Below are 20,937 nucleotides of genomic sequence, written 5' to 3'. Positions count from 1 at the left end.
ACACACACACACACACACACACACACACACACACACACATTTTATTAGATTTTATGCACCCAAGGCCATTTTGCTGGTCCAACATTCAGGTTCAGAGAAATATACCTTTACGCTTTATGATAGATAAAAGATGATAGACCTTATGATTCAAATCTGTCTGTATGTCTGTCTGTATGTCTGTCCGTCTGTCTATTTATAACTCTGTCTGTTGGTCTGTTTAACTATTCACATGTCAGTATGTCTTATATGTGTGGTAATTAATCCACTAGTCCAGTTAACCTACTTAATAAACGTAAAGAAGGCAAATTGACGTGGCGGGAAATGAGGAGACAGAAAGTAGCGCTGAAGCAGATTCCTCAGTGATAGGCTGCCACCTAGCGGCACAGCGGGGCGGTGCACTGAGGGCCAGCAAATATAACCACCCCTAACCCTGCAGCGTTGGTGCTTTGCTCTACAGACTGATCTACACAGGGTTTATAACCCTTAACCCTAAAGTGCAATGCTCTACCATAGGCTGCAGTGTGTGAATGAGTTTGTTTCCTCTTGTGTTCCAGGTGAGCAGCAGCAGGGGGCGCCCTCCCCCAACCCCCTGAAGAAGGACGTCGCTAACATGGAGAAAGGTAGGCGGCCTATAGTCTAGTGTTGGTCTAACGCACCCTCTAGTTTAACCCTACCTCTAGTCTAACTTTAGCTTTTGCTGAACTCTACCTCTAGTTTAACCCTACCTCTAGTCTAACTCTAACGTCAGTTTAACTCTAGCTTTAGCTTAACTCTACCTCTCGTCTAACTCGAGCTTCAGTTAAACTCTAGCTCTCTCCCTCCAGAGGAGCTCCAGAAGGTCCTCCTGGAGCAGATTGACTTCAGGAGGCGGCTGGAACAGGAGTTCCACGCCCTGAAGGGCACCTCCCCGTTTCCTGTGTTCCGTAAGTCCACTTCCTGTCTTCTCACTTTATTCATGCTTCCTTTTTCAATCTGTCTTTATTGTCCATCTTCCTGTCTGTCAGTTTGTGTCTCCCTGTCTGTTTGTCTGTCTGTCTGCCTGTCTGTCTGTCTGTCTGTCTGTCTGTCTGTCTGTCTGTCTGTCTGTCTGTCTGTCTGTCTGTCTACCTCTCTGTCTGCCTGTCCCTGTTGGTCTGTTAGTCAAATGTTTTCTTCTTTGGTTTCCAGATAATTTCCAAGACCAGATGAAAAGAGAGTTGGCCTACAGAGAAGAAATGGTTCAACAGCTGCAGATGGTAAGAACTCAATCAGCCAATTTATTCAGGAATAGTGTGCCTAATTGATCAACCAATTAACCCTCATGAGTATATCAGTACAGTATATAGACGTGTAAAAGCTCTTGTTCTTTTCCAGATACCGTATGCAAACATGTTGAGGAAGGAGAAAATCAGCTCGCACCTCAACAAGTAAGTCCTTTAGTGCTGGATGTGAACATAGACTGGCTTTAGTCGAACCTCAACCGAGCTGAATAAAGAGAAACACCAGAGCTCCACTGGTGACCCTGAACGTGAAGGACAAGTTCCCTAATGTTCTTTCTTTCTTTGTCCTGCCAGGTGAATACTCCTCCAAACCTGGAAGAAAAAGAAAGCGGAATTTGGTGGGCTCATCCTTCTGGAATGTAGTGAGACAACCACCAACAGAAACACTGGATTATAAACTGTAAATATATAAATATATTTCCAAATTTAAAAAATAAGATATTGATGCGTTCTGGACACTTTTTGGAGGGTGTGACGCCATCTCTATACTGTGCCGTTTGTAGAAATCCTACCTCAGACCAAGAAACTAGCCTTGAGCTAACAACCTCAATGGCTAGGCTCGAGCCAAAGAGCTCAAATCTTGGTCAGCCTCGAGCTAAAAAGCAAAACTCTAAACTAAATGGTAAGTTAGCCTCAGGCTAACTTACTAAATGTGAGGTGAGCCTTCAGTTAATAAGCTTAACACTATGTTAACCTCAAGCTTACTAATTAAATGCTTTGCTAGCCTCAGGCTAATGAGAAAAACACTATGATAGCCTCAAGCTTTTTTGCTAAATGCTATGTTAGCCTAAAGATAGCAAGCTAAATGCTAGGGTTGCCTTGATCTTGCTAGGCTGGGTGACTCCAAAGTTTTATTGGAAAACAAAATGGCAACAGGAAGAGGGATTTGATCCAGCTCCAACTGTGACAATGGAAACGTGAGAAAACGACAGAAGGGCAAACAGAGAACAAAAGTCACGTTGAAATGACGAGTCTAACTCGTCGCCCAAACTCCACATTCTCAAGCACAGTATTATATACTACTGCATACATTATAAACTATTGGAATCCTAAAGGCACCGACTTCTGGATCTGGACCGAGCCTCCACAGCCAAAACAAGCTGGCCCATTATTTCCTGTAATTATTATGCTGGTCAGAAGAGGTTGTGCTTGTTACCGACCAAGGATCGGGTTGTCAGGACTCTTGACAACACCAAGATGGACTCTTTGGTCTCTGGTTTGCTTTCTACACATTTTGTAAAGCACACAATGGACGGCTTTAGCTAGCAACTGGGGGCCCAAATGGAACATTATTAATTGTGAGGTCTAACTTATTCCTTGTACATAAACATGTAAATACCACGACTGTACAGAAGTTCATACGTGAAGATGTTACACTCTTTGTGTTTGTACGTTTATTTGAGAATAAAGTTTAATATATTATTTATTTATTTATTTATTTATTTATTTATTTATTACCATGTAAAAAAATATATTATAAGGACGCATGGTAGTGGTTGTGGTGATGTAATGTCATAACGAAGGAAGGGGCTTATGTGATGGTGTCAAAACGAAGGTAGGCGCTCATGTGATCATGTCCTGCAGGAGGGGGGTGGGGATTATGTTATTGTCATAAAGAAGGGCGGGGCTTATTTGATCATGTCATAACGAGAGGGTGGGGCTTATGTGGTGATTATGGTGATGATGTCATATTGAGGGGAATACAGCTCCTTGTGGGCAAGAGTGAATACATGAATATTGTTATCACTATAAACTGTTCTAACCCCAATGCAAATGTATTGAAAATGTTCTTTCTCAACTATTTATGTGGATAAATAAAGTCTATATACAATCGGAGTTTGAATAGTATTCATTCGGTCAAAAAACATACAGAGCAACATATTTGTTGCTGTTTTCCAGTGGAAAAAGAAAGAAAGAAAACCGAACATATTAACAGAACATACATTTCCAACAGATCAGTAGGGTAGAGTAGAGACCCAGAGGGTAGAAACCAGGGGGGGTAGAGACCAGGGGGGGTAGAGACACAGGGGGTAGAGACCCAGGGGGGGTAGAGACCAGGGGGGGTAGAGACCCAGGGGGTAGAGACCAGGGGGTAGAGACACAGGTAGAGACCCTGGAGGTAGAGACCCAGGGGGTAGAGACCAGGGGGGGTAGAGACCAGGGGGGGTAGAGACACAGGGGGTAGAGACCCAGGGGGTAGAGACCAGGGGGGGTAGAGACCAGGGGGTAGAGACCCAGGGGGGGTAGAGACCAGGGGGGGTAGAGACCCAGGGGGGGTAGAGACCAGGGGGTAGAGACCCAGGAGGTAGAGACCCAGAGGGTAGAGACCCAGGAGGTAGAGACCCAGAGGGTAGAGACCAGGGGGGGTAGAGACCAGGGGGTAGAGACCCAGGAGGTAGAGACCCAGAGGGTAGAGACCAGGGGGTAGAGACCAGGGGGGGTAGAGACACAGGGGGTAGAGACCCAGGGGGTAGAGACCAGGGGGGGTAGAGACCAGGGGGTAGAGACCCAGGGGGGGTAGAGACCAGGGGGGGTAGAGACCCAGGGGGGGTAGAGACCAGGGGGTAGAGACCCAGGAGGTAGAGACCCAGAGGGTAGAGACCCAGGAGGTAGAGACCCAGAGGGTAGAGACCAGGGGGGGTAGAGACCAGGGGGTAGAGACCCAGGAGGTAGAGACCCAGAGGGTAGAGACCCAGGGGGTAGAGACCCAGGGGGTAGAGACCCAGGGGGGGTAGAGACCAGGGGGTAGAGACCAGGGGGTAGAGACCAGGGGGGGTAGAGACCAGAGGGTAGAGACCAGGGGGGGTAGAGACCCAGGGGGTAGAGACCAGGGGGTAGAGACCAGGGGGTAGAGACCAGAGGGTAGAGACCAGGGGGTAGAGACCAGGGGGTAGAGACCCAGGGGGTAGAGACCAGGGGGTAGAGACCAGGGGGTAGAGACCAGAGGGTAGAGATCCAGGGGGTAGAGATCCTGGTAGAGACTAGGGGTGTGCCAAATAATCGTCATGACGATGCATCGCGATTCTAATTTTCACGATCTACTGCATCGATTGTTGACGCCAAGAATCGATTATTAATTTAAAAAAAATGAATAATTTAAAAAAAAAAAAAAAAAAAAAAAATGTATATAGTTTTATAAAGCCTATTCACTTTTTGTGGCATCAGTTTGTCCTCTTATGTTTATGAAATGATATTGTTGTTATAATGGCAGCTACTTCCAAAAGGGGAAATGTTTGAATGTTTTCATTTCATTGGTTTAAAGGACCACTGAGGCCATGTAAACAGCACTGATTATCCTTATTTTGTTATTTTAAGTTTTATAGATCCTTAGCACTTCTTGTCAGTGTATCCAGTAATAGTCGTTTCAATAAATACAGCTATGTATGAATTGAGTTGCTTTGAGTTATCAATTGAACACACTATCCAGATCATACACAGCCAGTCAGCCACTGGTAATGGCTTAATTTTTTTTTAAGTGTTCAGTGAAAATTCGCAATGCATCGCAATAATTCAAGTATCGCGAAGCATCGTGATAGAATCGCATCGTGGCATGTGAATCGTGATACGAATCGAATCGTGACTTCTTTGGCAATACCCACCCCTAGTAGAGACCCAGGTAGAGACCCAGGGGGTAGAGACCAGGGGGTAGAGAACCAGGGGGTAGAGACCCAGAGGGTAAGAGACCCAGAGGGTAGAGACCCATGATGAAGAGATCCAGGGAGAGAGCGAGGGAGAGAGGGAGGGGGTAGAGACCAGGGGGGGTAGAGACCAGGGGGTAGAAACCCAGGGCGTAGAGACCCTAGGTAATGACCAAATATGCATCAAGAGGGGTAGTTCAAGCAGAAATAGAGGTTGGTCTTCTCACCATGGGTTCTGAGTTTGTGTTTGGTTCACACCCACTACAAAGGAAATGTACTGCTTTGGACTTGTTCTAATGGAAAGTCCTGAGCTCGTTCAAAACAGGCCAGTTGTGAGGGGCCGATTGCTTTGCATCCGGTATTGCTGAATGCAGCGTTCTCTGAAACTGCTCCTCCAAACAACTTCTCACTCGACGCTGCACTTCCTTGGGCACTCAGAAATACACCCCGCAAGTGTGCAGTTGATTGGGGGAGAAAATCGAAGGACAGCGAGACACACAGATACTTGGTCATCAATAAGGCGATTGTCCTAATCCCGGGACTTCTGCTTCATTGTGCCGAGACGCTACTGCTGACGTTACACCTACGTGTGGCACCACGTTGGGCCGAGATAAACAGTATTATCTTTGATTTGGAAACGGTCAATTTAACTATCGGTCCGTCTGTCTGTTTGTGTAATAAACCAAAATGAGTTTAAACATTAATGACCAGGGAGGTCCGCCCGTGATGCGTTGTCCTGCTCGATTCACGTGCCCCAAGTTGTTTCATTTATCTGAATTGTGGCTTTGTCAATAATCTCCATATGCTGAGTTATCACCAACAGGGCTCCGCTAAGCCCTGCAAACCTTTTTATTAACGCTGGTGTCCGTCCTAAATGTGCAGAGCAGGGAGAGAGGGATCTGCCGGGATTACTAGCATATGTTGATCAGGGGGGTTTACTTTGATCTACGATTAGAGTTGATCTGGGGGGGGGGGTGAGGACCTAAGGGTACAGGTTGGGGGTCAATTGTGAGTTTTTTTCTTTGTTGGAGAGGACTGAGGCATTGCAGTAAACAATACACAATTTCAACAGACAGTTTGGTTATTTCTTTCCACAGAATAAATGGTATGCATTCTATCATTCACTATTTCTCTTTTTAATGGGATTATCAGGCTTCTTTTCAAATGCTCAAACCATTGTTGAGCCTTCAGCCTCCTCTGGGCAGGAGACACCAGGACAAGAAGGTAACATTGATGGCATCACTGCTGCTGTCTGTGAAGCAGGTACGAGTCTACAGCCCAAGGGCACGTCAAGTAAAAGATCAAAATAATACAGAAGGACTGCTGACACATAGACCTCATCCCTCGAAACACAGCACAAGCATGAAGCTAACTATTATTTCCTTATGTTGTCAGTATAAATCAATATTTCAATATTTCAATGGGCCTAAACCAGTAGCGTCACACTTGTGAAGACACAAAAAAAGTCAAACCACCAAAATGTAGTTTTAGAGGACACTATCAATTTAAAAAAGAACACTAGTTGCAGTATTCGTTAAACTAAACTGTTGTTTATGAGGCAGATGGAGCAATAATGTAATAAAGTAATACCTTGTAAACAACAACACTGTTTTTTGGGAGTAAGATAACAGGAGAAGGCAGTGTATTGGAGAGAACGAATGCAAAGAGGATTCATTCTAAAGTGGCAGCCTTTAGCCTGCATAATACCTTCCTCTGTTTTAAGTCCAAATGCCCCAAAAAGAGCCTTAATGCAATCCATCTGTTAGTTGTTATTGGGATGGGATGAATATGTTTTTTTTTTACTAATGAATGATTAAGGGCTCAAAGATAACCCTCTTACATTTCACATTCATTGGGACAAAAACCATGAGCGACATCGCAAAAAAATATGTTTTCCATAAGGTTCAAAAAACACTCACAGATGACCCGCACAGGCCTGCCATGAAATCACACCCAGTGAATTCAGCCCAGCTGTACTACACCCTGTGGTCGACAGAGGGGGTGGGTTCATGTTGGTCCCGTTGTAGCAACCAACAAAGAAAAAACAACACCATCTAGGTGAGGGTTGAATCTTAAATCTCCTTACTTCACAACAAACTTTTCAGTGAGTGCACGTCGCTTCTGTATTGTTCAATTGAACGATATGTCAACCAAACTGTGATAATGCATCGCGTTTGGTGCAGGCATCTCACGGGCAAATCCCGCGAGATCTGAGAGGGTGAGACGGACAGGTCATTTAAGTGGTCGAGAGCCAGGAAATATTCTCGTTGTTGCATTCCTATTTCATATTTAGTCTTTAAAACAAGCTGCCGATCGAATCAAGAAGGGATAGTATGGATGTTTGAATCACTACAATCTACTCACTTATGTAGGTCTCTCTCTCTCTCTCTCTCTCTCTCTCTCTCGCTCTCTCTCTCTCTCTCTCTCTCTCTCTCTCTCTCTCTCTCTCTCTCTCTCTCTCTCTCTCTCTCTCTCTCTCTCTCTCTCTCTCTCTCTCTCTCTCTCTCTCTCTCTCCGTCCGTCCTCTCACGGAAGAATCCATGCTGAAATCCATATAATCTATAACATATGACGTTGATCATTTTCAATATCTCCTTTTCCTTTCCCTCAGTGTTGAGCCTGTTTATTTGGGATTAAAGATCTGCTCGTTGTAGCCACATACTGATCTGTCCACCACAGCACAAAGACAACGGGGTCTAAATAATAATAATAATCATAATAAAACATTTGAAAAGCCAATCCTAAAATCAGTTTTTTGGCTCCAACATTGGAGGTTCAATTCGGCGACCTAATCTGCTACTACCGATGAGAATTATGATTATTAAAGAGTAATCTTTAAAGAATAAATGATGAACAAATGCATAATATGTATAATAAATCCTGATTCAGATCATTTATAGTGAGTGGTTAAGGGGAGAGATGGGCTCCACACGTCCCCGAGTCCTCCAGTCTGAAACCACCAACACCATGATGCTCTCTCTCTCTCTCTCTCTCTCTCTCTCTCTCTCTCTCTCTCTCTCTCTCTCTCTCTCTCTCTTTATATATATATATATATATATATATATATATATATACACAGATAATATTAGTAATACCTTTTTCTACTCTTCTACCTTGAGTTGAGCAATTGTAAAGGCAAGAACTTGCACCCAAGATCAATAAATACATAAATGTGAAGGCCAGAATCTTTGCGTTTTGCGGGGGATGATGTGAGCCGTAACATTTCAGCACAAATGCAGCTTTTATGTAATGTATACGTGGATGGTGTTGGCTGTTGCCTTGCATGGTTGACTCTGCCGTCGGTGTGTCAATATGTGTATTAACTGGTGTAAATCGCTTTGGATAAAAGCGTCTGCTAAATGCCCTAATTGTAATGGTAATGGCATATACATAACCTAATCCTCCAGTGAGTGGACCTTGTGGTTCTACTCCTGTTGACTCCTCCCCCGGGCCCTCCTATAGTTCTCCTGCTGGTTCTCCTGGTTCTGCTCCCACTGGTTCCCAGTATGTCAGGCAGGAGGGCCCTGCGGGCGGTGCTGGTGGACCTGAGCGGGACGCTGCATATCGAGGACACGGCCGTAGCAGGAGCCCAGGAGGCTCTGAGCAGGTGGGCCCCCACCGTCAGGAGGACCCTTTACTAGAAGTTTACTGTTTAAAGGTTGAGTTTAGTAAACATTAAAGAATGTTTAAAGGTGAAGTGTAGTAAACCTTAAAGTTTACTGTTTAAAGGTAGAGTGTAGTAAACCCTAAAGTCTACTGTTTAAAGGTGGAGGGTAGTAAACCTTAAAGTTTACTGTTTAAAGGTAGAGTGTAGTAAACCCTTAAGTTTACTGTTTAAAGGTAGAGTGTAGTAAACCTTAAAGTTTACTGTTTAAAGGTAGAGTGTAGTAAACCCTAAAGTTTAATGTTTAAAGGTGAAGTTGTAGTAAACCCTAAAGTTTACTGTTTAAAGGTGGAGTTTAGTAAACCTTAAAGTTTACTGTTTAAAGGTAGGGTAGCAAACCCTAAAGTTTACTGTTTAAAGGCGGAGTGTAGTAAACCCTAAAGTTGACTGTTTAAAGGTAGAGTAGCAAACCCTAAAGTTCACTGTTTAAAGGTAGAGTGTAGTAAACCTTAAAGTTTACTGTTTAAAGGTAGGGTGTTGTAAACCTTAAAGAATAGGTAGAGTGTAGTCAACCCTAAAGTTTACTTTTAAAAGGTAGAGTGTAGAAAATCTCAAAGTTGAAGAATTAAAGGTAGCGAGCACCGTGTACATTTACTGAGGAACAGGAGTGTTTGTAGGGGCCCGATACAGTTCCCTAAGGGACAGGTAAGTTTGTAATGTCAGGGGACGCTGAGGGACAGGAGAGTCTGTAATGTTAGGAGCCCCTGAGGAACAGGAGAGTCTGTAATGTTAGGATCCCCTGAGGAACAGGAGAGTCTGTAATGTTAGGGGCCCGGGGCCCTAAACTAAAGACCCCTGTGCGTTCCTCCTGGTCAGGCTCCGCCAGGCCGCGGTGGCCGTGAGGTTTGTGACGAACACGACTAAGGAATGTAAGAGGAATCTTCTGGAACGCCTGCGACGCCTGAACTTTGACCTCCAGGTAATGTCGACAATGGCATGTGTGTGTTTGACACACAAACAGGTTGCAAAAGAATCACAAACAGTCCAAACTTTGTGGAATTCTGTTTAACGTGCTAATCCAGGCTGGTTCTATTAACCTGCTTTATGTTATGGAATGCACTTAGTATACTTTTAAATATATTTATACATGTAGAGCCCTATCTTGCATCCAGCGCAATTGACTTTCTACACTTACGACTTATGTATCTTTCCTTTTTTGCACCCGGCGCAAAGCTGATTTTCCCCCGCAGCAAACCTGCGCCGCTAAACCTGCACCCTGAGAGTCGTGTCGGCGAAAAGCAGAGGCGTGTTCCGGCGCAAATGATACATGGTGCTAGCTTACAGATCGATAAAGCAGTTGCGCAACTGACCGACAAAAACCTGGTCTTAGTGCACTAGCGGATAGCACAGTTGGTGTTGCTATTTTGACGTACCATGGCAGGTCGTCATGAATGAACACTGTAGTAGGCTATGCCATGCGTTAAAATAATAATAATAATAATAATAACAATGATAACCTCGAGTTGAGTAGGCTATATCCCAGCCTTCCAAAACAAAATCTTGTTTTAGGGTAAATGACAATGTTGGTTAAATTATTTTGGAAAGAACAGCTGATACAGCGGTAATAAGTTGTATTTAAATCAATGCATCTGGAAACACTAGCCTGGCTCCGCCCACCTAAGTACTTCTGCTCAATTTGAATTTCCCTTCAGTACTACGTCTACATCAGGGGTCGGCAAACCCTAGGCACGGGTGCCACCACTGGCACGGGGCAGCATAATCATTGGCACACTTGAAAAAAAACAAAAAATGAATAAATGTATTTTCTTTTCTTTTTTTCAAAAAGAAAAAATGTCACTTTATTGTGTTTTGGGCATTTCCTTCAAGTGCAAATATGTTTAAATTAGTTACAGAAAGTAGTGTTCTGAAATGGGATCAAATACTAGTTTTTAAACCAATTTTGTGAGTATTAGAGGAGAAAATATTTAAAATATTGTTGCGAGTGGCCTGTATGCATCGCCTTCACATGGTTTTGCAAAGCTGTACATGTCTTAAAGATATTGATGTGGATGGTTCCAACATTCTCATATATTCTCGTTTTCTACATTTCTCACAGTGCAAATATGTTTTTGAATGAGTTTCTGAAAATGGTGTTTTAAGATGGGACATAGGTAATTATAATTTGTAAGCCCATGTTGCAAATATTACAACCAAAAAAACATTAAAAACGTTGATGCATGATTGTGGACTATATGGAAATATTACAATTCCAGGTCTTCTGGAAATGTTTTTGGTCGCTGTGTCATGATTCAGCTTAATTTTTTATATATTGTTGCTTAAGGCACACTCATTGACGAGAAAATGTCAAACTGGCACTGCATGTTGAAATGGTTGCTGACCCTGGTCTACATGATTTATTACAGGAAGAGGAGATTTTCACATCACTGAGTGCAGCCAGGAGATTGGTTGAGCAGAACCATCAGCGACCTCTCCTATTGGTGGAGGACAGCGCCCTGGAAGACTTTGCGGGTACAAGGAGAGAAGCATGTTGGTCATGTATTGATAAATTAGGAGGTCTCATAGGTTGCCTGTATGCTAATATCAGTGTGTGTGTGTGTGTGTGTGTGTGTGTGTGTGTGTGTGTGTGTGTGTGTGTGTGTGTGTGTGTGTGTGTGTGTGTGTGTGTGTGTGTGTGTGTGTGTGAGAGTGTGTAGGTCTAGATACGTCCAACCCTAACGCTGTAGTGGTGGGCCTCGCTCCTCAACACTTCAACTACCAGACGCTGAACACAGCCTTCAGGTAACCCTTCATCTAGTCCATTACTCTCAGCTCTATTCTAGAGAGAGAGAGAGGGGGGAAGAGCGAGAGGGAGAGAGAGGCAGACAGAGAGAGACAGAGGCAGAGAGAGAGATGTTAATGTTGTTGATATTGTCGTTGTGGATGTTGTTGTTGATGTTCTTAATTTTGTTGGTGATGTTGTTGTTGTGTGTTGTTGATGTTAATGTTTTTGATGTTGTTGTTGATGTTGATATTGTTGTTAATGATGTTGATGATGCTGATAGTGTTGTTGTTGATGTTGTGGTAAATATTGTTGTTGATGTTGTTGTGGATGCAGGCTGGTGTTGGAAGGCGCCCCCCTAGTGGCGGTCCACAAGGCCCGGTACTACCAGCGAGGGGACGGCCTGGCCCTGGGCCCCGGGCCCTTCGTCACCGCCCTGGAGTACGCGAGCGGCCGCAGCGCCGTGGTCGTGGGGAAACCCCAGGAAACCTTCTTCACTCAGGTCCCGGATTGCACTCATAGGATCATATCCTGGCTTGATTATTATCATCTTCTTCTTATTTAATACAACTATACCCTTCAATTAGGGCTTAACCAGTTCTTAACAGGGAAGACAGCTGTATCACAGGTGAGGCGGTTGTCATGGTTACGTCTGTTTCCAGGTCCTGTCAGAGCTGGGATGCAGCCCCGGTGAAGCGGTCATGATAGGAGACGTGAGTCAGAAGAGAAGGGTTCACGTACATCATGTTTAGGTCTCAAAACAGGCCTTTTCAGATTCATAGTGGGTTATCTCTTTTGTTTGCGTCTATCTCTCATAAACCTCCTGTCTTGTCTGTCCTGTCCTGATAGGACGCCAGAGATGATGTGGGAGGGGCCCAGAATGCAGGAATGAGGGGCATCTTGGTGCGGACCGGTGAGTTGCACCTCTTACTAGACTGAGGTCTTCAAGACTGAGGTCTGTGTAAGGGTGCACTCACACTAGGCCATCTGGCCGTGGCCGTGGCCGTTTTCACACCTATCCGTGCTCAAATCTGCCAGTGTGAGTGTGGCCAGTCTGGCCAGTCCGGGCCAATTTGGCCACTTGGGAGAGGTGTGCTGCTACGGTACGGGCCGCCACGGTACAGATGTTAATGATCCGACACGCGCACACGCACGGCTACGCAACCTGAGCTGGATGACGTATAGTCAATGCGACGACCACGGACATAATAAAGGCGACGAGCCTTCTTTCCCATTAAACGGTAAACATGGCGTCAAGCGATGTTTACGCTTGTTTGCGTACTCGAAAAAATCAGCAGTGAGAGTGGGCTCTATCTGAGAACGGCTCCAAAAAGCAACCGACTCAGCAAACTGCGAACTGTGTTCTCTGTGTTGTTGTCCATTGTTGTTAAAACTCTGACTGGCGGCAGACTTTATTATGGTCCATGCAGCGGACGCTTGGTGATGATATGTTACTTACAACGTGATGACATATGTACAAGAGCCTACCGTGGCCAGGCCACAGTTGCGACGGCCAACGGCCACGGCCAGATGGCCTAGTGTGAGTGCAGGCCAGAGAACAATGGGGCCAGTTGAGCACGGTTGTGTGAAAACGGCCAACGGCCACGGCCAGATGGTCTAGTGTGAGTGCACCCTAAATATATGTTAATGCCTGCCTTGTTTTTTAAAGACATTATGTGGTTAGTATTCATCATGCTGTGGGGCTGTTTGTCAATTAAATCCAGTATTGTGTTCTACCTCTGCAGGTAAATACCGAGTAGGAGATGAGAGTAAGATCAGCCCTGGTCCCTACCTCACCTGTGACAGCTTCCCCGACGCTGTGGACCACCTGCTGAAGGACCTGCTCTGACCAGAACTACACATACACAACTACAATGAGACAACATTGCAGCAATAAGAACCATCCTCCAAAAACCACAAATCCAGCATGTAGAACTATGACAACGACAGTATCCAGACCATTATTAAATGTAAATATAATAATAGTAGTTATATCAAAATACCAGCTACTAAATCATGAGGTGTAAAATGTCTAATGGAATCTTAATAAAGACCTCAGAACCTTGACTATTTTCATTTTTATTGATCATTTATTAGCTAAATTACAACTTCACAGTAGAAAGCAGAGAAGCCTGAACAAATATAAGCAGTAGCGTGTTGCTCTCTCTCTTTATTGCTCTCATACAGACTGATAGTCTCTCTCTCATACAGACTGATAGTCTCTCTCTCATACAGACTGATAGTCTCTCTCTCATACAGACTGATAGTCTCTCTCTCATACAGACTGATAGTCTCTCTCTCATACAGACTGATAGTCTCTCTCTCATACAGACTGATAGTCTCTCTCTCATACAGACTGATAGTCTCTCTCATACAGACTGATAGTCTCTCTCCCACTCCGTGTATCTGTGGGTGAGGGTCCCGGCCGAGGGCTTGGTGTGGGTCATGACCTCTAGGAAGTCCTCCGTTGTCACGGTTTCCAGGTTGATGACAGGCAGGTGAGAGTTTCCTGAGGGCAGAGCAGTGGTTGGAGCAGGGTGTTGGCTTACAGGATGGAGAAATATCTAGATTCTAAAACTACTTCTAAACCTAGAATCTATCTCCATAAAAATATGAATCTGTTGACACGAAAGGTACAACAAAATGCATGCATATGACTGTTCTAAAAGGACATGTTATAGTCCGTGTATAGTCCGTTTTATGGTTGTCGTGTTGCTCCTTCCTCTGTCCATGCTGCCGGTGGCCTTTGCTACAGATGGTTTGTGTCTGAGCCAGGGTGTTTTGGTTCCCCCTACCCTCCTGGGGACACGTACCTACAACCAGTGACTGACCCCCTGTCCCAGAGCCTCTCAGGCCCCTGCCCCCCCCCCCTGCGCTGTGGCTGGCAGTGGCCAGACACATGCTGTGGAACACGTTTTGCAAGTGGGCACAGTTTAGGGTGTTTCAGAGACATGAGCATGAGACAGCCTTGTTTCTTTACATAAAGAGGGACACCGTGTGCAAAACCACCCCCGCCTTCCTACCAGCTGAGGTCAGGCCTCACAGCGCTTCACCAGGGAGGCTGTCTGGACACAAGGTATCCCTAGTCAAACTAGCTGTCTGTCAGCCTGTCGGCCTGCCTGCCTGTCTGCCTGTCCGTCTGACTGACTGCCTGTCAGTTTGTCAGCCTTCCTGTCTGTCTGTCTGTCTGTCTGTCTGTCTGTCTGTCTGTCTGTCTGTCTGTCTGTCTGTCTGTCTGTCTGTCTGTCTGTCTGTCTGTCTGTCTGTCTGTCTGTCTGTCGGCCTGTCTGTCTGTCTGTCGGCCTGTCTGTCTGTCTGACCTGGTGTCTCCAGGGTGTGGAGGATCTTGCGGACGGGTCTCATGGCCGCCTCCTTACACACCAACCGGAGGTCAGACCCAGAGTAGCCTGCAGCCTCCTGGATCACACACACACATAAACACACACACACACACACACACACACACAGGATATAAACACACACATACACACACATCAACACACACACATTAACACACACACACACACACACACACATCAACACACACACATTAACACACACACACACACACACACACACATCAACACACCCATTAACACACACACACACACACACACACACACACATACATAGACACACACATGCATTACACAAACACATCAAACACACATTATACACACAGTAGTATTCTAGTTGTCTTATTATAGAATTAATTAACCTTGGCCAGTTGTTCGTAGTCCAGTTGAGTTCTAAGCTCCGCCCCCCCTGACAAGCTGACTGGAGGGAGCCAATGGGAGATCATGGCCTGGCGGGCGGGCTCTGAGGGTAGACCAATCAGAATCCTCTTCTCCAGCCGTCTCAGCATCGCTTGGTCCAGCTCCCTGACACACACACTCACATACCTCACTGATGTGTATTTGTGTGTCTGTGTGGGTGTGTGTGTAGTGATGGGTACCGAATTTCATTACTTTATAGGTACCGACTTTCAATTGGGGTCAAATGGCATGGAAAAGATTTTTTTAACCGCTTATGTATTCTGTTCATTATGTATTAGTTGAGCCCTTATTTATAAAGTCTTTAGCTTGCTTGCTCCAGTTAAGAGTTGAGCAACACATGTCGTCTCTTCGAGTACCTACTGCATGTATGGGTTTTCATTTAAAGGTGACATGTTATACCCCCAGGTGTGAGTGTGATCAAACCGTTTTGAAAATCAGGGTCTTATGACATCTAAAGAGGGCGTGTCCACCTAGATGTGTGCTGGATAGATCAGTCTACCAGCCAACCCAGTGGACTGTAGCAAACGTTGCTCATCTATCCGTCATACATCTTGGTGGAAACTGCCTCTTGTGATGTCAGAAGAGGCAGATTTTTAAAACCTCTTTTAACAGCTAATCACACTTATACCTGGTGGTATAATCTGTCACGTTTAAATACATTTACACTCATGCAAAATTTAAACAATAATAATTCAATTTAATCTTAACATGTGTGTGTGTGTGTCTACGTGCATCCGTGTGTTTGTGTCTCTTTGAATGCCAGTGTGTGTGTGTGTGTATGTGTATGTTTGTATGTCTGTGTGTGTGTATGTGTATGTGTGTATGTCTGTGTGTGTGTGTGTGTGTGTGTGTGTGTGTGTGTGTGTGTGTGTGTGTGTGTGTGTGTGTGTATGTGTATGTCTGTGTGTGTATGTGTGTGTGCGTGCGTGCATGCGTGTGTGTGTCTGCTACCAGGGCATGTTAGAAGCAGCCAGTATGAACACCAGGTGGTCCGAGGCGGCCAGTCCGTCCATCTGGATCAACAGCTCAGTCTTCATCCTACGACTCCCCTCGTGCTCCCCCCTCAAACACACACATATACACACGTTACACACACATATACACATGCTATGCACACGTTATACACACGTTATACAGACACACAAACGCACACAAACACACACAAACACACTCCCCAGACCGGTATGGTCCAACCAGGTCCAAACAAGACCCCCAGATCGGTCCCACCAGGACCCCCCCAGACCGGTCTTACCAGGGACCCCCCCAGACCGGTCCCACCAGGACCCCCCCAGACCGGTCCCACCAGGACCCCCCAGACCAGTCCCACCAGGACCCCCAGACCGGTCCCACCAGGGACCCCCCCAGACCGGTCCCACCAGGACCCCCAGACCGGTCCCACCAGGACCCCCCCAGACCGGTCCCACCAGGACCCCCAGACCGGTCCCACCAGGGACCCCCCCAGACCGGTCCCACCAGGGACCCCCCCAGACCGGTCCCACCAGGACCCCCCCAGACCGGTCCCACCAGGACCCCCCCAGACCGGTCCCACCAGGACCCCCCCAGACCGGTCCCACCAGGACCCCCCCAGACCGGTCCCACCAGGACCCCCCGACCGGTCCCACCAGGACCCCCAGACCGGTCCCACCAGGACCCCCCCAGACCGGTCCCACCAGGACCCCCCCAGACCGGTCCCACCAGGACCCCCCCAGACCGGTCCCACCAGGACCCCCAGACCGGTCCCACCAGGACCCCCCCAGACCGGTCCCACCAGGACCCCCCAGACCGGTCCCACCAGGACCCCCCCAGACCGGTCCCACCAGGACCCCCCCAGACCGGTCCCACCAGGACCCCCCCAGACCGGTCCCACCAGGACCCCCCCTGCCCGTGGGGCTGTACTGACCCGTGGCCGCCTCCTCTCTGTCCCATCACAGACTCCAGCTCGTCCAGGAAGATGGTGGACGGGGCGTGGAACTTGGCCAGCTCAAACAGCACCTGGTCAGAGCGACCTGTTATCATCATGCTATCATCATGCTATCATCATGTTGTTATCATGTTATTATCATGCTATCATCATGCTATCATCATGCTATCATCATGTTGTTATCATGTTATTATCATGCTATCATCATGCTATCATCATGTTGTTATCATGTTATTATCATGCTATCATGCTATCATCATGTTGTTATCATGTTATTATCATGTTATCATCATGCTATCATCATGTTGTTATCATGTTATTATCATGCTATCATCATGCTATCATCATGTTGTTATCATGTTATTATCATGATATCATCATGCTATCATCATGCTATCATCATGTTGTTATCATGTTATTATCATGTTATTATCATGTTATCATCATGCTGTCATCATGTTGTTATCAAGTTATTATCATGTTATCATCATGTTGTTATCATGTTATTATCATGTTATCATCATGCTATCATCATGTTGTTATCATGTTATTACGATCAGACCGGTCGCAGGGCAGGAACACATTGTATAATTCTTGAACGTACTCCGCCCGAATTATCCACAGCTTAGAGTTTTGATCCACAAATCAGTAACAAGTTGTACATGTGTAACTATACATTTCATGTATGGTTAACTACACGTGGTATACATGTCTAACTATGCATGTTATATTTGTGTAACAATACTTGTTATATGTATGTAATTATATATGGTATATATGTGTAACTATACATGTTATATGTGTAACTATAGATGATATATGTGTAACTATGCATGTTATGTATGTTTAACAATACATGTTATATATGCGTAACTAACAATACATGTATCACCTGGCTTTACAGGTGTTAACCGTTTAACCGTTCATTTAAAGACCCGTCGTGAGCTGCTCACTCATTGGAAAGAATTATGTGATTATCTACGGCACTCGTATATACAGACTAATCACAGCCGGGATGATGTTCAGTTGAACACCGAGGCCTCTTGTGTGATATGGCTTAATTGATATAAAAGAAACAGCACAAAGCAGAACAAACTGGTGTAAAACACTCGTTTTACACCATGTTGTTGGTGTTTCCCCAGCCAGCTAGTGAACCCCTGTGCTGCTAACTCAGGCCCTGTTATGTGTGTAACGTAACAGGGCAGTTAAACTGTGACTCCGAGGGTCCCGCCGCACCCGGATCAGCTTCTCTGAGTCTCCTCTCCACTTGCTGATGATGGTGGAGGCGGAGATGTTGAAGAAGGTGGTGCTGCACTCTGTGGCCACCGCCTTAGCCAGCAGAGTCTTACCCGTCCCTGGAGAGAGAGGGGGAGAGACGGAGACGAGAGAGTGGGAGGGAGACAGAGATACAAAAAGAGAGAGAGGGACACACACAAATAGACAGACAGAGAGAGAGCGATAGAGGAGGGGAGACAGGAGGATTCTAAGCAGAGGAATTGCCTCCATGTTCAATAACGAGGGATAAGGAGCTCTCTAGCAGGTGAAGTCAGCGGTCTACTGTCTACAGTAACCAGGGCTGCAGAGCGATGGACTACAAAGGCCTTGTTGAATGGAGGGGTCCCACAGGGCAAGTGTGTGTGTGTAGTGTCGTGTGTGTTGTAGTGTGTGTGTTTGTGTGTCAAGTGTCTAGGGTGCATGTAAACAGAGACTGTTGGCCGTAGGCCTCTCTGAGTAACCTAAGGCCTAGCAGGCCTTACCTGGAGGCCCGTAGAGCAGCAAGCCTTTCCATGGAGACAAGATACCAGTGAAGAGCTGAGGGTACTAGAGAGTGATAGAGGCAGAGAGAGAGGCAGAGGGAGAGAGAGGGAGAGAGAGAGAGAGAGAGAGAGAGAGAGAGAGAGAGAGAGAGAGAGAGAGAGAGAGAGAGAGAGAGAGAGAGAGAGAGAGAGAGAGAGAGAGGTGGTGGAGGTGAACATAATAATGGTGATCATGTGCAGAACATCTGTCCCCATCTGGAGGGTAAATGTCACAGGAATACACAAACTGATCTGGTGTCATTTCAATAAGAGATAAGTTATGGTGGAGACCTGTGTGTGTGTGTGTGTGTGTGTGTGTGTGTGTGTGTGTGTGTGTGTGTGTGTGTGTGTGTGTGTGTGTGTGTGTGTGTGTGTGTGTGTGTGTGTGTGTGTGTGTGTGTGTGTGTGTGTGTGTGTGTGTGTGGTCATATCCTAGGTATGGATTTAATGCCAGGCTAACAGAATACCCTGACCTGCTGGCTCCCTCCCTTTAAGCTCTTTAAAGGAGATGTATTCAGAAGCAAAGAAATACCTGCTGTGGGTCACATGAATCACCCTAATGGGGTCACCTGACTCTCAATAATGGGGTCACCTGACTCCCCTTGATTGGGTCACCTGACTCCCCTTAATTAGGTCACCTGACTCCCCTTGATTGGGTCACCTGACTCCCCTTCATTAGATCACCTGACTCCCCTTGATTGGGTCAACTGACTCCCCTTAATTAGGTCACCTGACTCCCCTTGATTGGGTCACCTGACTCCCCTTAATTTGGTCACCTGACTCCCCTTGATTGGTTCACCTGACTCACCTTAATAGGGTAGACAACAGCCTCTTTTACTAATCGTTTGCCGTCCTCCAGACCCATGATGTCATCCCAGTGCACGTTGGGGTTGTGCACATAGATGTCCTTTAAAGAAACACATGCAAACACATTTACATTAAGGGCATTTAGCAGACGCTTTTATCCAAAGGGACTTACAACCATTTATATACACACATCCACACACCAACAGTGGATCAACCATGCAGCTCGCCGGCAGCAGATAAGGTTGGGTGTCTTGCTCAGGGACACCTCGACACAGCTAGAAGGGTTGAACAGGCAACCTTCCGGCTACAATTCAACCCGCTCTGCTCCTGAGCTAAGCCGACCCACACTGCTATGTTTGGACTTATATAGGGGCCCTTTAAACCCAAATGGCAGAAAAGTTAACTGATCGAATCATATCTTTTGATAGTGACATAGTTTATTGACAGATCCAAACAGCACTGCCTCCTCCTGGAGTACTCAGGTACTACACTAACAAAAAGAGTAGCTCTTTATTGCCTCCTCCTGGAGTACTCAGGTACTACACTAACAAAAAGAGAGTAGCTCTTTACTGCCTCCTCCTGGAGTACTCAGGTACTACACTAACACAAGTGAGTTGATCTTTACTGCTGTGTGTGTGTGTGTGTGTGTGTGTGTGTGTGTGTGTGTGTGTGTGTGTGTGTGTGTGTGTGTGTGTGTGTGTGTGTGTGTGTGTTTTGTGGGTGTCACGTGTGATTGTGTGTTTGTGTGTGTGTGTGTGTGTGTGTGTGTGTGTGTGTGTGTGTGTGTGTGTGTGTGTGTGTGTGTGTGTGTGTGTGTGTGTGTGTGTGTGTGTGTGTGTGTGTGTGTGTGTGTGTACCTTGCTGATGATGGCTGCAAGTTCTCTCATTTCACTGCTTGTTGTGATGAACGCTCCGAGAGGTTTCAGCAAACGTTCCTACAAAAGGGTTAAGGCTCAAGGGTTAACAGGGTTAACGGGGTCAGCAGGTCAAGAGTTAACAGGGTTAACCGGGTCAGGGTTCAACAGGTCAACAGGTCAAGGGTTAAGAGGGTGAAGGGCTGACAGGGTCAACAGGGTAAATGGTTAACAGGGTTAATGCTGGGGGGTAAATGGTTAACAGGGTCAAGGGTTAAAGCTAGGGTAGGCATTCTATTTTAGAAGCTTTCTTTTGTCCTATTTGCTCAAATTCTCTTTTCATCCATACAGTGATCCATAAAAAAGGAACATAAAACAGTACAGTATTACTAGCTGTCGGAGGCCTGTGATAGGCCTATCCAATCATTACAGTCAGCCTCCAAGAAAGTGATTGTTGGCCTACCTCTCTTTCTACCTACCTCTCTGTCTACCTCGCCACGACC

At 46.0% G+C, this 20,937-nt stretch overlaps 2 protein-coding genes across 3 annotated transcripts in view; one reads left to right on the top strand and one right to left on the bottom strand.

The window, feature by feature from the left end:
- Nucleotides 1–6,880: 6,880 nt before the first annotated feature.
- hdhd2 (haloacid dehalogenase-like hydrolase domain containing 2) lies at nt 6,881–13,362 on the top strand. Of its 2 annotated transcripts, none has more exons than XM_056578342.1 (9): nt 6,881–6,955; nt 8,360–8,504; nt 9,378–9,480; nt 10,925–11,030; nt 11,216–11,300; nt 11,617–11,782; nt 11,943–11,993; nt 12,130–12,193; nt 13,026–13,362. In XM_056578342.1, the coding sequence occupies exons 2-9, from the start codon at nt 8,404–8,406 to the stop codon at nt 13,127–13,129; spliced, it is 780 nt and encodes a 259-aa protein (XP_056434317.1). In that variant the 5' UTR covers nt 6,881–6,955; nt 8,360–8,403; the 3' UTR covers nt 13,130–13,362. The 2 variants fall into 2 exon arrangements, with proteins under 2 accessions (XP_056434317.1, XP_056434318.1); XM_056578343.1 differs by having other exon boundaries at nt 6,930–7,001.
- Nucleotides 13,355–20,937, bottom strand: part of katnal2 (katanin p60 subunit A-like 2) — a 10,918-nt gene continuing 3,335 nt past the window's right edge. The window contains exons 8-16 of the mRNA XM_056578341.1: nt 20,438–20,515; nt 19,582–19,680; nt 18,735–18,798; nt 18,214–18,332; nt 16,957–17,048; nt 16,008–16,118; nt 14,999–15,161; nt 14,601–14,697; nt 13,355–13,789 (exon numbers count right to left, since the gene is read on the bottom strand). Of these exons, the coding sequence (XP_056434316.1) occupies nt 13,650–13,789; nt 14,601–14,697; nt 14,999–15,161; nt 16,008–16,118; nt 16,957–17,048; nt 18,214–18,332; nt 18,735–18,798; nt 19,582–19,680; nt 20,438–20,515 (963 nt within the window). The 3' untranslated portion in view covers nt 13,355–13,649. The remainder of the gene's footprint in view (nt 13,790–14,600; nt 14,698–14,998; nt 15,162–16,007; nt 16,119–16,956; nt 17,049–18,213; nt 18,333–18,734; nt 18,799–19,581; nt 19,681–20,437; nt 20,516–20,937) is intronic.

Source organism: Gadus chalcogrammus, chromosome 19 (assembly GCF_026213295.1).
Source record: "Gadus chalcogrammus isolate NIFS_2021 chromosome 19, NIFS_Gcha_1.0, whole genome shotgun sequence".
NCBI lineage: Eukaryota > Metazoa > Chordata > Actinopteri > Gadiformes > Gadidae > Gadus > Gadus chalcogrammus.
This window is presented reverse-complemented; position numbering and strand designations above follow the sequence as displayed.